Source organism: Camarhynchus parvulus, chromosome 10 (assembly GCF_901933205.1).
Source record: "Camarhynchus parvulus chromosome 10, STF_HiC, whole genome shotgun sequence".
Lineage (NCBI taxonomy): Eukaryota > Metazoa > Chordata > Aves > Passeriformes > Thraupidae > Camarhynchus > Camarhynchus parvulus.
In genome coordinates this window covers 4,261,676-4,273,726 of record NC_044580.1, presented here as the reverse complement: position 1 = coordinate 4,273,726, position 12,051 = coordinate 4,261,676, and the positions used below count along the sequence as shown (strand labels likewise).

The window sequence follows — 12,051 nt, the reverse complement described above, 5'->3', positions numbered from 1 at the left end:
AAAGAGAGCAGGCAGCACAACCAACTGGGGCAGAAGCAAAAATATGTCAGAAGTTAATTTGGGGTGTTTCTGTTCCTGTTTCAGAGCCAGAACAAAGCCAAGCAGTGCAGAGATGCAGCAAATGAAGCAGGTGATGCTGTTTGCAGCTGAACTGAGTCTCCTCAGCAAAGATCTACCAGCACAGGATTTTGATAGAGCACATCCAAATCACCCAGGCTGCCAGGGTTCCCAGAGTCACCTACCCAAATATTAATGAAGAAGCCTCTAAAGAGCAGCAACCTGACAGTCACTGGCAATCACTCCCCTCTGTGGAAATGCCAGTGTCCTGCTTGCATTAAAGAATTTACAGAAGACTTCCTTTAGGGACTTCACCCAGAGAAGAAAAGCTCTTCTTGAAGCAAGTCTGAAAGCACAGTAGAGCTCAAATTGCCCTGAGAGAGCCCAAATCCCATCTCCCATCCCCATGGGCATGAGCACAGCAGTGATCTCCGGCCACAGCTGTATGTATGGCCAGCAGGACAGGCCAGCACAACCTGAGCTGGCTCAGGAGCTCAGGCTTGTGCCTCCCTCCCCATGGAACAGCTTCCACCAAATCACATGGCTCAGCTGGGAATGAGAGAGCCTCAGGATGCTCAGTGCCCAAGCAAGGTCCAGGCTCTTCATCTCTGAATTGTGTTATCCTTACCATAAAGTTTATAGCTGTAAACCACACAGAGAGAATCCTTACTCTAGTACATAGCTACAAAGAAAAAACCCAATAATTATTGTGCCCCACCTGTCCCAAGCTCACATATTCTTGTGATACTCAAGCAAACCACAGGCCTGAAGTATAGGAAATCACAGGGAAGGCCCAATAGGAGGAAAGAGAGAAAGGCTGTAGCACTTTTTCCTGACTGTTGGGTTGTGTTCTGTGTCTGTGTTTACAGAGAACGTTTACAAGCAGAACATCGAGCAGCTGGATAAGGTCAGGACAGAGTGGGAGCAGGAACACATCAAAACCTGTGAGGTAAACATTGACTTCTGCAGAGATGTTTGCACACTCTTTATTTTATCCCATTGGAAGATTTCAGTCTAAGGCCTGAAATGCCACCCCAAGGGTTTTGCTGTTTGCTTTATGTGGAGTTCCAACAGATGTCTTTGCAAAATTACTGCAAAAACTAGAGTTTATTTAGACATAGCTGCTCCTGTATCACTGACATTCTCCTTGCTTGGTCAGCACAGCTATGTAAAAATAAAGGAGGGGAATAAGTGCAGAGGTGGGAGAGGAGGAGCAATATATGAACTGGTACATACCCCAATCACTCTTATGTTTCATAGCATTTTAAATTCACCTGCAAAAATGTTTGTCCTCTGCAATGAAATAATCTTTCAGATGAAAGGCAGTGGTAGAGAAGTCTCTGTCTCCATTTTACTGAGGATGGACAAGGAGATTTGGCTATTAAGTTTTGCACAACAATTTACAGGAACTGGTTGGCATCCAAATCAGCCACTCATTTGATCACAGTAATCCTTCAAGTACATTTGCCCATCTGCTAAAGTCTGATTTTGCTATATTTACTTGTTGCAGGTTTTATTTCCACATAAAACAAAATGCCAGGAGGATACATTTCCAGTTCTCTGCCTCCTCTTAAATATTCCCTGAGAGGACTGAAAAGCCCCACAACTGGCACAGACATTTCCACAGATATTATGCCAAGCCTTAGTCTTCCAAAGATGCATATTTTCTCTCTTCTTAAAAAGCCAACAAACCAGTGAAGCATTCCACAGCCTCACACTCTTTTTTGTCCCATATAGCTAAATCCTGGCCAGCCCACAGAGCTTGTGACCATTGCTTAATCCAAACAGCCACTCATAAAGCAAGGGCATCTTTAGTGCCTTCTTTTAAAAGTGCTTGCAGAGAGAAGAACTGATACTCTTTGGGGTTTTTTTAAACTAAAAATTAGTACAAAAAGCAGCTTAAGATCCTACACTTGTGGCTGCATAGTGGGGAATGTGGAAGTGCTGGGGTTGCTTGGGTCTGTAACTGAGTGCTGGACAACCCCAGCCTGAAAGTGCTGGCTGGCAAGGGGCAGCTCTGGGGTGGCCTTTGTCACAAGGGCTGTGCCAAACACAGCACCCAGCTGTGCTTTTCTGGCTTTTCTGGGTGCTGACAAGGGCTTGAAAGGCCAGAGTCACCACACTTCCCCCTTGGATTAACTGCATTTCCTGACAGGACACCATTTATCTGGAAAATTCCCTGCTGGCTCTGGTGCTGTTTCAGCAGCCTCAAGGGCCAAAGGCTTTCTGTCAGAACGAGCATCCAAATACTCATCCTCCACCTTGCAGGCTCTCTTTAAAACCTTTTACTCCCAGAAACCAGTCCCCACAGAGCTTGCTCCCTTGACAGATTTCTTTTTCTGGGTTTCTTTAGTTGGTAAGTCATTAGATGGCAGGAAGCATACCCAACTGAGTGTTCTGCTGAATTCTGTACACATTTGTGGTGTTCTGGACATAATTACTAGCAAATAGAGATGGAGACAGATGGCTGGAAGCATCTGAGATTTTCACACCTCATAGAAAACCAAAACTTTGTTCTACTTTTAACAGTACAACGTAGAGATCAGGGTGATTTGGTTTTTTTCAAGTTTTTAAAGAAAGAGCTTATCTGCCTCTTTCCCCAAATCGGTTCACACTTCTCTCTCTGCCCCCTTCCTTCTCCCTAAGCAGTGCAGCAACATGAGGAAGCCAGACAGATGAAGGAAGGGAATAACTCTGAAGACAGAAAATTGCATTCTCTTTACCACAAAAGTAACCTTTGATATGCAGAGTCAACTCCAGAGAGCCTCAAGTACTTACAAAAGAGAAAAGTTTACAGAGATATTTTAGATGGCAGAGGTGGATAGTTTTCCCTCTAACATAAACACAACCCTTTCATAGAGGGTTGTATTTATGTTAGAGGTAGAGGCAAAACTATCCTAGGGAATTTCTACAAAATTTCCTATTTCACCTAGGAAATTTCTACAAAATACAACCCCCTCAGCAGAGCCAGTACTCTACTGATCTGTTAAATCCAGATTTCAGGGTGATGGGCAGACAGGACCCTGACTCTGAAATCCTCAACAGCAGAGGTAGCAGTCAAATCCAGATCTGGATTCCTCTCCCCTGCTTTGTTTTTGTCTCTAAAATAGAACTTTAATTTGGTGCAACCAATTAGAACAAATTTTTGAGCATGAACAGTAGATATAGTTTCTCCACCAACTGAAAAAACATCCTTTACCATGGTGCCCTCAGCACAGGTTTGCATCCCCAGCCCTGTCCCAGCCTGCAGAACCAAGAACTCAATGCCACCAGGCTCCATCACGTTTCCTGTTTGGTTTTAGGTCTTCCAGCTGCAGGAGTGCGACCGCATCACGATCCTGCGCAACTCGCTGTGGGTGCACTGCAACCAGCTGTCCCTGCAGTGTGTGAAGGATGACGAGGTACAGCCTGCCCTGCCCTGCAGGGAAATGTCCACTCCTGCTCTCCCAGACGCCATCCAGATGCATGTCTGCAAGCTGTGTCACTTGGTGGCACTGGTGGCACTCCTTGGTGGGCTGGGGAATGCTCCCTGCTCCCAAAACACTGCTGAGTGTACTTGGGCTCTGACTCAGTTTCAAAAAAGGCATCCAGTCATGGCCTCAAAAGTGGAAGATGTAAAGAGTACACTAGATTTGACCTTGAATGGTTGATTCCTGCTATTCATTTCTCTATTGAAAAGTTCTGGACTGCCTTTGTCCTGCTCTCTTTAAAGACTATCCAGAGCATAAACAGATGTGTTTACAAGAATATTGGTACAGGGGGCAGGCTGAAGAGCAGCCAGGTCAGACACCTACCAAGTATAAAGTGTTTCTTAAGGGAACAATTACTACAAGAGCATTGTTTGTTAATTCAACGTGAAATGTTAAAAGTTAAATTAAACTCTTGGATTCTGTTTTGTAGATGTATGAAGAGGTTCGGGTCAGCTTGGAGAACTGTGTTGTAGAGTCAGACATAGACTACTTCATTAAGAAAAAAATGACAGGAACACAACCTCCAGGTAATTATTCCTACTGATCTTGTCAGATGCCTTGTGCAGTACACATCCTTTGGAGGTGAAACCAGCTGGAGGAATTCCTGCTCCAACTTTTCATTCCCACCTGCCATGGCTCACTTCCCCCACACTGTGCTGCCATTGCTGCCTGAGTGATGCTCTAAGTGGGATAGCAGAATGATCCAGATTAAAAATAACCCTCCAAGGAAGAAAAAACTTGTTTTGGCTTTGCAGCCAGGCTCATTTCACAGTACAGCTGAATTGACACTGCTAAGGAGGTGGCAAATTGCCTTGCAGAAATGGCAACTTCAGCTTCCTGCAGTGTGACAAGACAGAGCCACCTCACCAGTAACTGCACCCCAGTGTCCCCTTGGCAGAGGTGCTGCCTCCTCATTTGCAGCACAGAGAACTTTTCTATTCTGTTCCACGTGCCCAATGGGGAATAACAAATCTTCTGCTCTCAGGAAGTTTGCATAAGCCAAGACTTTGGCTGGGAGAAATTCTGAATGAAATTGGCTTTGCCCCAGCACACAGAACTGCTGTCAGGCTCTGCCCATTCAAGCCAAAGCTGCTTTTTCCTTGACTCCAGTGCTCAAAACCTCTGGTCTGAAATGGAGATTGACCCAGCATGAGGCAAGAGCAGGTGGAGAATGAAAACCTGCTGCTCCAGGGTAGGAGTTCTCCAAACATCCTGCAGGAAAGGAGCCGTCTGATGTGTCACATGGCCAGACACAAACCACACCTGTTCTTCAACAGGCAGCACAAGAGAGTTACATAAAACATAAAACCCTTCATGCTAGGAGTTGTACAGGTACAAAATCAGGGCCTGATCCCTGGGGATAATTATCTCCTCCAAGAACAAGTTCCACCCTTTGATTTCACTGCAGAGCTCAAAGCTGGCAGGAATTGCACCCCAGGCCTTTCTTCAGCAGAGCTGGGTGCTGCCACTAACTCAGCACTGAGCTATCTGAGGCCTGCTTTTCACTCAGCCTTTTTGCCATTACTTACAGTGGCTAAAAATTGGGGTTTTTGGGAATTTTTTAAAACTAGTATATTGATACTGGTGCACTGGATGCCATTTTGCTGCTATAGTTTATTCTTCTTCACATAGGGGATTTAAATTCACTGATAAGGAGAATTTACCCAGGAAAAATTACATTTTCAGTGGCAGAAAGGAGAACTGTGCCTTGCAACAGTGTAAAACCACTTCTGTATACTAAGGAATGTGTAATTCTTAGCTGGTGTTTCATGGTTTAGGTTTTTGGGGTTTTTTTCCTATTTAAGGTTTGTCATTCTCCAGTCACCTAGGAAATTTCTACAGAAAGCTCTTGGCCATGTCAGAGTTGTTTCTAATAAGAACTAGGTGGAAAAAACCCTTGAGAGCTTTATGAAAGGCAAAGAATAACCTGTTTTTTTGGTTTTTTAACTTGTTTTTTTGTTGTTTATTTTTGTCACCTTCTAGAAAACGACAGAAAATGTTCTGGAAGCAATATCCTAATTTCTCCACAGCTCTGGTTAATGAGTGTGCACTGTAGCACATGGTGACCTGTTGATCTGTGCTATTATTTGCAAAAGGCAGGAGGAAACCCAGGTGTCATTTTGCATTGTGTGGCAGAAGACCTTCACCCTGACCAAACCTTCCTGATGGTCTTGCTCACTTCCTTTTCTAGCCAGTCTTACAATGCCCTCTAGACTGGAAACTGCACCAAGGGGACAATGCAGAAGGGCAACAGGAGACCCTTAAATTGGTCAGAAAACTCCCTAATTACTGTGAGTCTTATATGTAGGGATTCTTCACACTCCCTAGCTCTGGGTGCCTGTTCTGCTCAGTAACCTGGCTGACGCAGTGTGAGAATGTCAACAGAACCTTTAGCCCCGGTCTAATGTCTTTGTTACCGTGCTGCTATCAGGGCTGAGATAAAACACTATCACAGGCTTCACTCGTGTTTGCTTGGCTCTCACTGGAGCAGGCTGTGTGGCCAGCAGCTGGAAAACTGCACTGGGAGCTCTGAGCTGACAAATAAATCCATCTGTGACTATTTCATCTGTAAAGTTACACTTGGAGATGGTCTGAATTTCACCCTTAACGACACCACAGGGGAGAGCGAAGGAACTGCAACCTAAGTGTTTTTGAGAGAACAAAACCCAAATATCTCTGAGTAAACAGCAAATAAGCTCTCAGGAGGTGGATGGGGGAGGTATGAGAGGTGGGGAAACACACAAGCAAACACCAGGAAATTGCTCGTTACTGCTGCAGGCAATAACACTCAGAAACATCCCCAGCTCTGGCAAAAATTCCTGACTGAGGAAAGAAGAAACAAAATGCGCTGCAGCAAATTCTGTCATGAACAGGTTTAGGGCACTCAGTGACCATATTCTGCCCCCTTAAATCCTGAGCTTTGAGGCCAGAGAAGAAACAGCCATGGAGGAAACTGCCTTCCTCATTAGGGCAGTCACAGCTCCTGGAATGGGCCTTGGGTGCCTGGCCACCAGGGCCATGGCTGTTCACAGCCACTGGAATGGCTTCTGTCAAACCCCCAGGTTCCCCTGAGCTGCTCCAGCCTCATTCCAGGTGTGAGAGACAACTGCTCACTTTGAAAATTTAAAGAGGTTTATTAAACCTTAACAAAAATACAGCAAAGGACTACATTAGGAAAAAGCTGCAACCCTGGGAACTGCCCCTCATGCATACCATGTGGCCAGTTCCCTTCAAGATGGATGTTCAGTCTTTTATACCCCTGGGGGTGGCATCAGCCAGCCCTGACCCCTCCCAAAGTCTGTCAGTCAGCTCTTCTTTGCCATTTATCAGTGGAGACTGCTCTGTAACTGGATTGGAGGTCAGGTGTTGCCATGTCTACCCTCTAAGCACCAAGCTTTTCCATTCCCCACTGCCCCATGCAAGGGACACCTGTGCAGCCTTCCTTTACCTGTTCTAGACAGCCCAGGCTGTCTCATGGCAACTATACAGGGGGGGAAAGGGAACTATGGGGAGAACAGAGGACATCTAAACTAAAATAACATAACTATACACCACTAAAGCTTCTCCTAATATTCACACATGAGTTACCTTTTAATTGTGAGAGGCAATCATCTCATTATCCATCTATAACACAGGTGTGGGCAGGCAGGTGCTCCCCTGAGTTTGCTCCAGCAGCCCCAGGGCACACTGTGGCAGGGAGCAGAGTTTTCTCAGTGGTTCCTGTTTGAACACCTCATTTTTCTTGCCCCGTGCAGATGCCATAGGCTACGAGAGCTACTACAGCCGGGAGCGCAGCAGCAGCCCCAGCCCCAGCCCGGCCTGTGGCATGATCAAGAGGTGAGGCCAGGGGTCCCTTCCCACAGCAGCAGCCCTGCCTGGGCACAAAACACTCCTGGGAAGCCAGGAGTAGCCTCTCCAGGGTAGCAAGAGGCAGCAGGTAGCCTCTCTCCAGGGTAGCAAGAGGCAGTAGGTAGCCTCTCTCCAGGGTAGCAAGAGGCAGTAGGTAGCAGTGAGTGTGACGAGAGAGAAGAAGTGAAGGCATGGAAATGCAGTGAGAGTGATCTTGGCGTGCCCCGGTGGGAGGAGGGACAGGGGATGAGTTCATCACACAATTACTGGGCCAGCAGTGGGGAGGGAGCAGCCAGAGTTTCCTCTTTCTTACTGAGCCAGGGCACGTAGCAACAAAACCAGTTTGTTCCAGGGAGGGTGAAGGTGAATGTGTCTGGGAGCAGAGGCTGGAGGAGCCTTCCTTTGGGGCCATTCCTCCTTTGGGGCCATTCCTCCATGCTTACAGCACCACTCTGCTGAGCAGAACAGCTGCTCTCTCTGTCTGGATCCAAGGGGGAAAACACAGGGTGGAAAACTGTGATGATCAGGGAGGCAATTTTCCTCATTCTGATCCATTTCTGCTAGTAAATGTTAGAACATGGATGCAGTCATAACAGCAGAAGAGCATGGTGTCTCTATTGGTTTAAATATTTTATACTAAAATGGCAAATTCACGGTGGGGAGGGCATCACAGTTAAAGCAGAAGAGATTTAAAATTTAACAAGCCCTATGACATGGCAAGGACAAGGAGCAGGCAGTGATCTCCCATTTGGAATGTGGTCCAGGCTTGCCAGGGATGTGCTCAGGGTTACACACAAGGCTTTGTTTTTCAGTTGGAAACTGGATCTTCTCTAATAATGAATTCAGTGCTGCATCCTGTGCAGTTACATAAGACAATTGTCCTGCCATTCAGAGCACAACTGTGAACAGCATGGGCAAGGAGCCTGGAGAGACTCAGCCTGAGTCTTTCAGGAACTCTTGAGAGAGGAAATCCATTTTCCAGAAAAACTGAATGTTCACTAGCTGAAAACTCAGACCCTTTAAATATGCCTTAAGCATGCAATGCTATTTCTATCTCTGCTTGAGAATCCTAACCCATTTTCTCACTTTGCTTAGTCTTCAGTACCCAGCTGTGATATAGGAAATAACTAGGGATAGATTAAAATAAAAATTCACTTAAACTCACAGCTTTTAGAAAGGCTTGTTACACAAGCTCTGTATTTTAAATTGTATCAGGGTTTTCCTTAAACACAAAGAGATGTTAATCTCTTATAAGCAACTGACAATTTTCATCATTTTAAGATTGTGGAATAATTGGAGTTTCACACCATGAGCCTTTGGCTCTACAAAAAAAAATTATCTACTGCATTTCATGCACAATTTAGTGAAGGCTGATGGTTCAATAGTCTGCTGCATTTTTAAAAACACATTTTTAAAGGAAGATAAATATATCTATAGCATAAAACAAAATAGAAGGCCATGGAAAGAGATGACATCTACTCTGTGAAGCAGATGGAGGGAAGGCTGAGTCAGAGCTGAGATGAAGGAATGCTCATACCCAGGCCTGTTCACTCATTTTGGTTTTGGCTTCTCTTGGTTCTGCAGATTCTCCGGACTACTGCATGGGAGCAGCAAAAACAACACAGAAACTGCCACTCCTTCAGCCCCTCCTCTGGGTATGCTCTGCAGGAAATCAGTTTACCAGATGTGTTTGTTTTAGATTGTGTTGCTAAACCAGGCTTTGACATGGAGCAGAAGCCTACAGCAGATATTCACATGTTGGCAGGCAAGAGTAGTCTGGAAATTAATTTTGCTTGGATGTGTATCAACAAATTTCCCAGTTTAAAGTGCCAAATAATCCACAGAGTCTTCAAAACCTCCATCTAAGCGGGGGGGCCTGTACATTCAGAGCAGCAGTCTGACATAGCTATTAGTTTTCTCTTTGTGTACCATCACTACTACTAAAAAACCCCACAGAATACATACAATTTTTAACACACCAGGCATGTGTTTGTTAATACAATTATCCATCTCACCTCACAGTGACACTGTTGTCTTGTAATCCTTATAACTAGGAATTGATCAGATGATATTTAAAACACAGTATTTTGACTGTGTAAAAGGTAACATTTTATGACATTTTTATTGAGTGGATAGTAAACAAAAGCATTTTAACTGTAGTTCTTACCAAAAGAAAAGTTGTTTTCAAACTGCCTCTGCCAGCCCTGCCTGCTTGGGCACCCAGAGGCACAGCCCAGACTCTCTCTTGCTGCACTTGGTGCTCAGCAGGGGAAGTCCCCAGACAGATGCTGGGAAGAAAGGAGAAGCTTCCCTAATTACAACAAGCTGTATTAAAACAAAACATCTGCAAAAAACAGTGATGTCCGTAGCAAATAGCTATGTGAGAACTGTATAAACCCCTGGAAAATGTCTGGTGACCCATTGGCACAGTATTTTCCATTTTTCTCAAGGGGAAAAGGAAAATCTTATGTTAGCCAGGGAACTGCTAGAATTTTATACCCCCAGTAGCAACTTGTTAAACAATTTTAATCAGTGTTTCCCTCCTTGGATGACTTGGATTTTACCAGGGGAAACCTTTTTCCCAACCTGAGGCTGAAGCTCGTTTCCGACCTCCCACAAAGTTCAATGGGTGTATTGTCATCCCATCAATGGGGGACAGTTTTTGTGCAAGATTTACCTACAGCTCACAGCAGCTTTTCTATATGTGTGCATCTTCAGGCAGAGAGAGAACAGAAAGCCTTGTATTTGTGAACTCTTGCATATGATCCCATGCTTTTACTAGCAACTGAACTCTTTGTTTTTGTGCTGGGTATTTCTTCCTTCCCACCCCCACCCCTTGCAGAGAGAACAGAAGGAGTCTATGCATCCATCTTTGTAAATGAAAAAGCTGAGATCACATCATCACAGGACTACAGAGTGCTTTATGACTACACAGCCCAGGTAAAAAAGGCTTCAAAAGAAACATTCCAGAGAGTCATATTTAAAATAAGTGATGCTGATTGAAACATCCTGGAAGTGTAAATTCTGTGAAGGAGATGTTACTGTCATCTTACAGCCAGGGCCATGGTCTGTCCTGCTCCAGTTTAGCACACTGGTTCTCCATGCTGGAGAGGGCAGAATCCCATAAAGGACATTCCTTCCTGTACTTCCATGGTGCAAGCTGCAGAATCACAGTGGATGGGGTTCATCTGCCAGCTTAAAGAGAACAACCTACATCCTGAACTGGGATATTGAACTCTCCCTGACTGCAGTCCTAACTAGGCAGAATACCATTAGTAAAAGGTTGTGAATGGACTGGTTATAAATATTTGCTAATTCAGATGGACTCCAGAACCTGGACTCTAACCCCACTTGCTTTACATGTGAGTTTAAAGGTTCCTTTTGTTAGCTTTAGATCAGCAGAAGAAACAGCATCCAGGATGTTTGATGTCTCAGTGCAGAGAGCCTCACACCAAGGGACCTGCCACCAACAGCCAATGTTGAGGAAATGTGATAGTGACAAAATAGATAAATGCCAGATAAATTGTGAAAACAGAGAAAAAGCTCAAAAGGAGCACTTTCCCTTAGGTACAGCAGTATTCCAACACCTTTTATTCAATGTTGGGTTTTTTTTTTGCTTCATTTTAAACTTTCATTTATTATTTACATGAAATTTCATGCAAGCACAGTTGAAAGCACCTCACTGTTAATGGCAGTTCCCCTAAGGAGACTACTGGATCACCTCATTTCTCCAGGAGTCCCTTAAAACTGTGCCACACAGGGATATTCCCTGCTGAGAAAAGAGCCTCTTACTACCTTTAGTATATTGTACATTGAGGTCTCTCATTTTTGAGTCCATTCTTACCGACTCAGGTGCATTAAATTCAGTTTTAGCTGACACCTCAAACATCTCTGGAAGCCTCCCTTATGCTGTTTTCTATTTACTACACTGTGGGCAGCAAAGTGGTTTCCTATGGAAAATAGGATAGCACCACTGAACACTGATGGCTGCCTGGGAGCTCAGGGAGAGCTTATTTGCAACTACTGCATTTGTCTGGGGATGAAAGTCACCGCTGCCCAAGAGTCACTGTCCCCCACTGGTCACTGCTGTCCCCTGCTAAAAGGACTGACAGACCTATTTCAGGCACGGATTAGCAGAGGCACTGCTATCCCCCTTAGGAATTAAGCTGTGCTCTATTTAGCAACACCTGCAGACTATGCAGGTCATGGTGAGCTGCTTTAGGAGAGTGGTGTTTAACCCTTTCTGGACTTCCCCAGTGATAAAACCATCAGGTTGTGCAGGAGGAGGCACCCTGGAGCCTGGGGAAATCTGAGCATCTTAAAGAAATAGCCAAAATGCTTAATCCCAGAGCCAGGACTGTTGATAAAGAGCAGGATTTAAAAAACCCCACCAGATACTTCTCAGGCTCCCCTGTGCTGTCAGGCTGTCCCATCTCTCTCCCTGTCTCCTTTCAGAACGTGGATGAGCTGGACATCAGCGAGGGGGACACCGTGGTTGTCATTGCGGAGAACGACGACGGCTGGTGGACAGCAGAAAGGAACGGCCAGAGGGGCTTCGTGCCAGGCTCCTACCTTGAGAAGCTTTGATGACAAGGAGCCCCAGTCCTCAGACTTTACAAATATTCTATTACTGAAAACAATCAGCACACAAGGTCTGCTTCAGCTGACCAAGAGC

At 45.1% G+C, this 12,051-nt stretch overlaps 1 protein-coding gene across 1 annotated transcript in view; it reads left to right on the top strand.

Annotated features, from left to right (window-relative positions):
- Positions 1–12,051, top strand: part of PSTPIP1 (proline-serine-threonine phosphatase interacting protein 1) — a 46,993-nt gene extending 34,942 nt beyond the window's left edge. The window contains exons 8-15 of the mRNA XM_030955451.1: positions 85–130; positions 927–1,006; positions 3,360–3,458; positions 3,958–4,054; positions 7,283–7,364; positions 8,961–9,031; positions 10,219–10,316; positions 11,832–12,051. Coding sequence (XP_030811311.1) covers positions 85–130; positions 927–1,006; positions 3,360–3,458; positions 3,958–4,054; positions 7,283–7,364; positions 8,961–9,031; positions 10,219–10,316; positions 11,832–11,963 — 705 coding nt within the window. The 3' untranslated portion in view covers positions 11,964–12,051. The remainder of the gene's footprint in view (positions 1–84; positions 131–926; positions 1,007–3,359; positions 3,459–3,957; positions 4,055–7,282; positions 7,365–8,960; positions 9,032–10,218; positions 10,317–11,831) is intronic.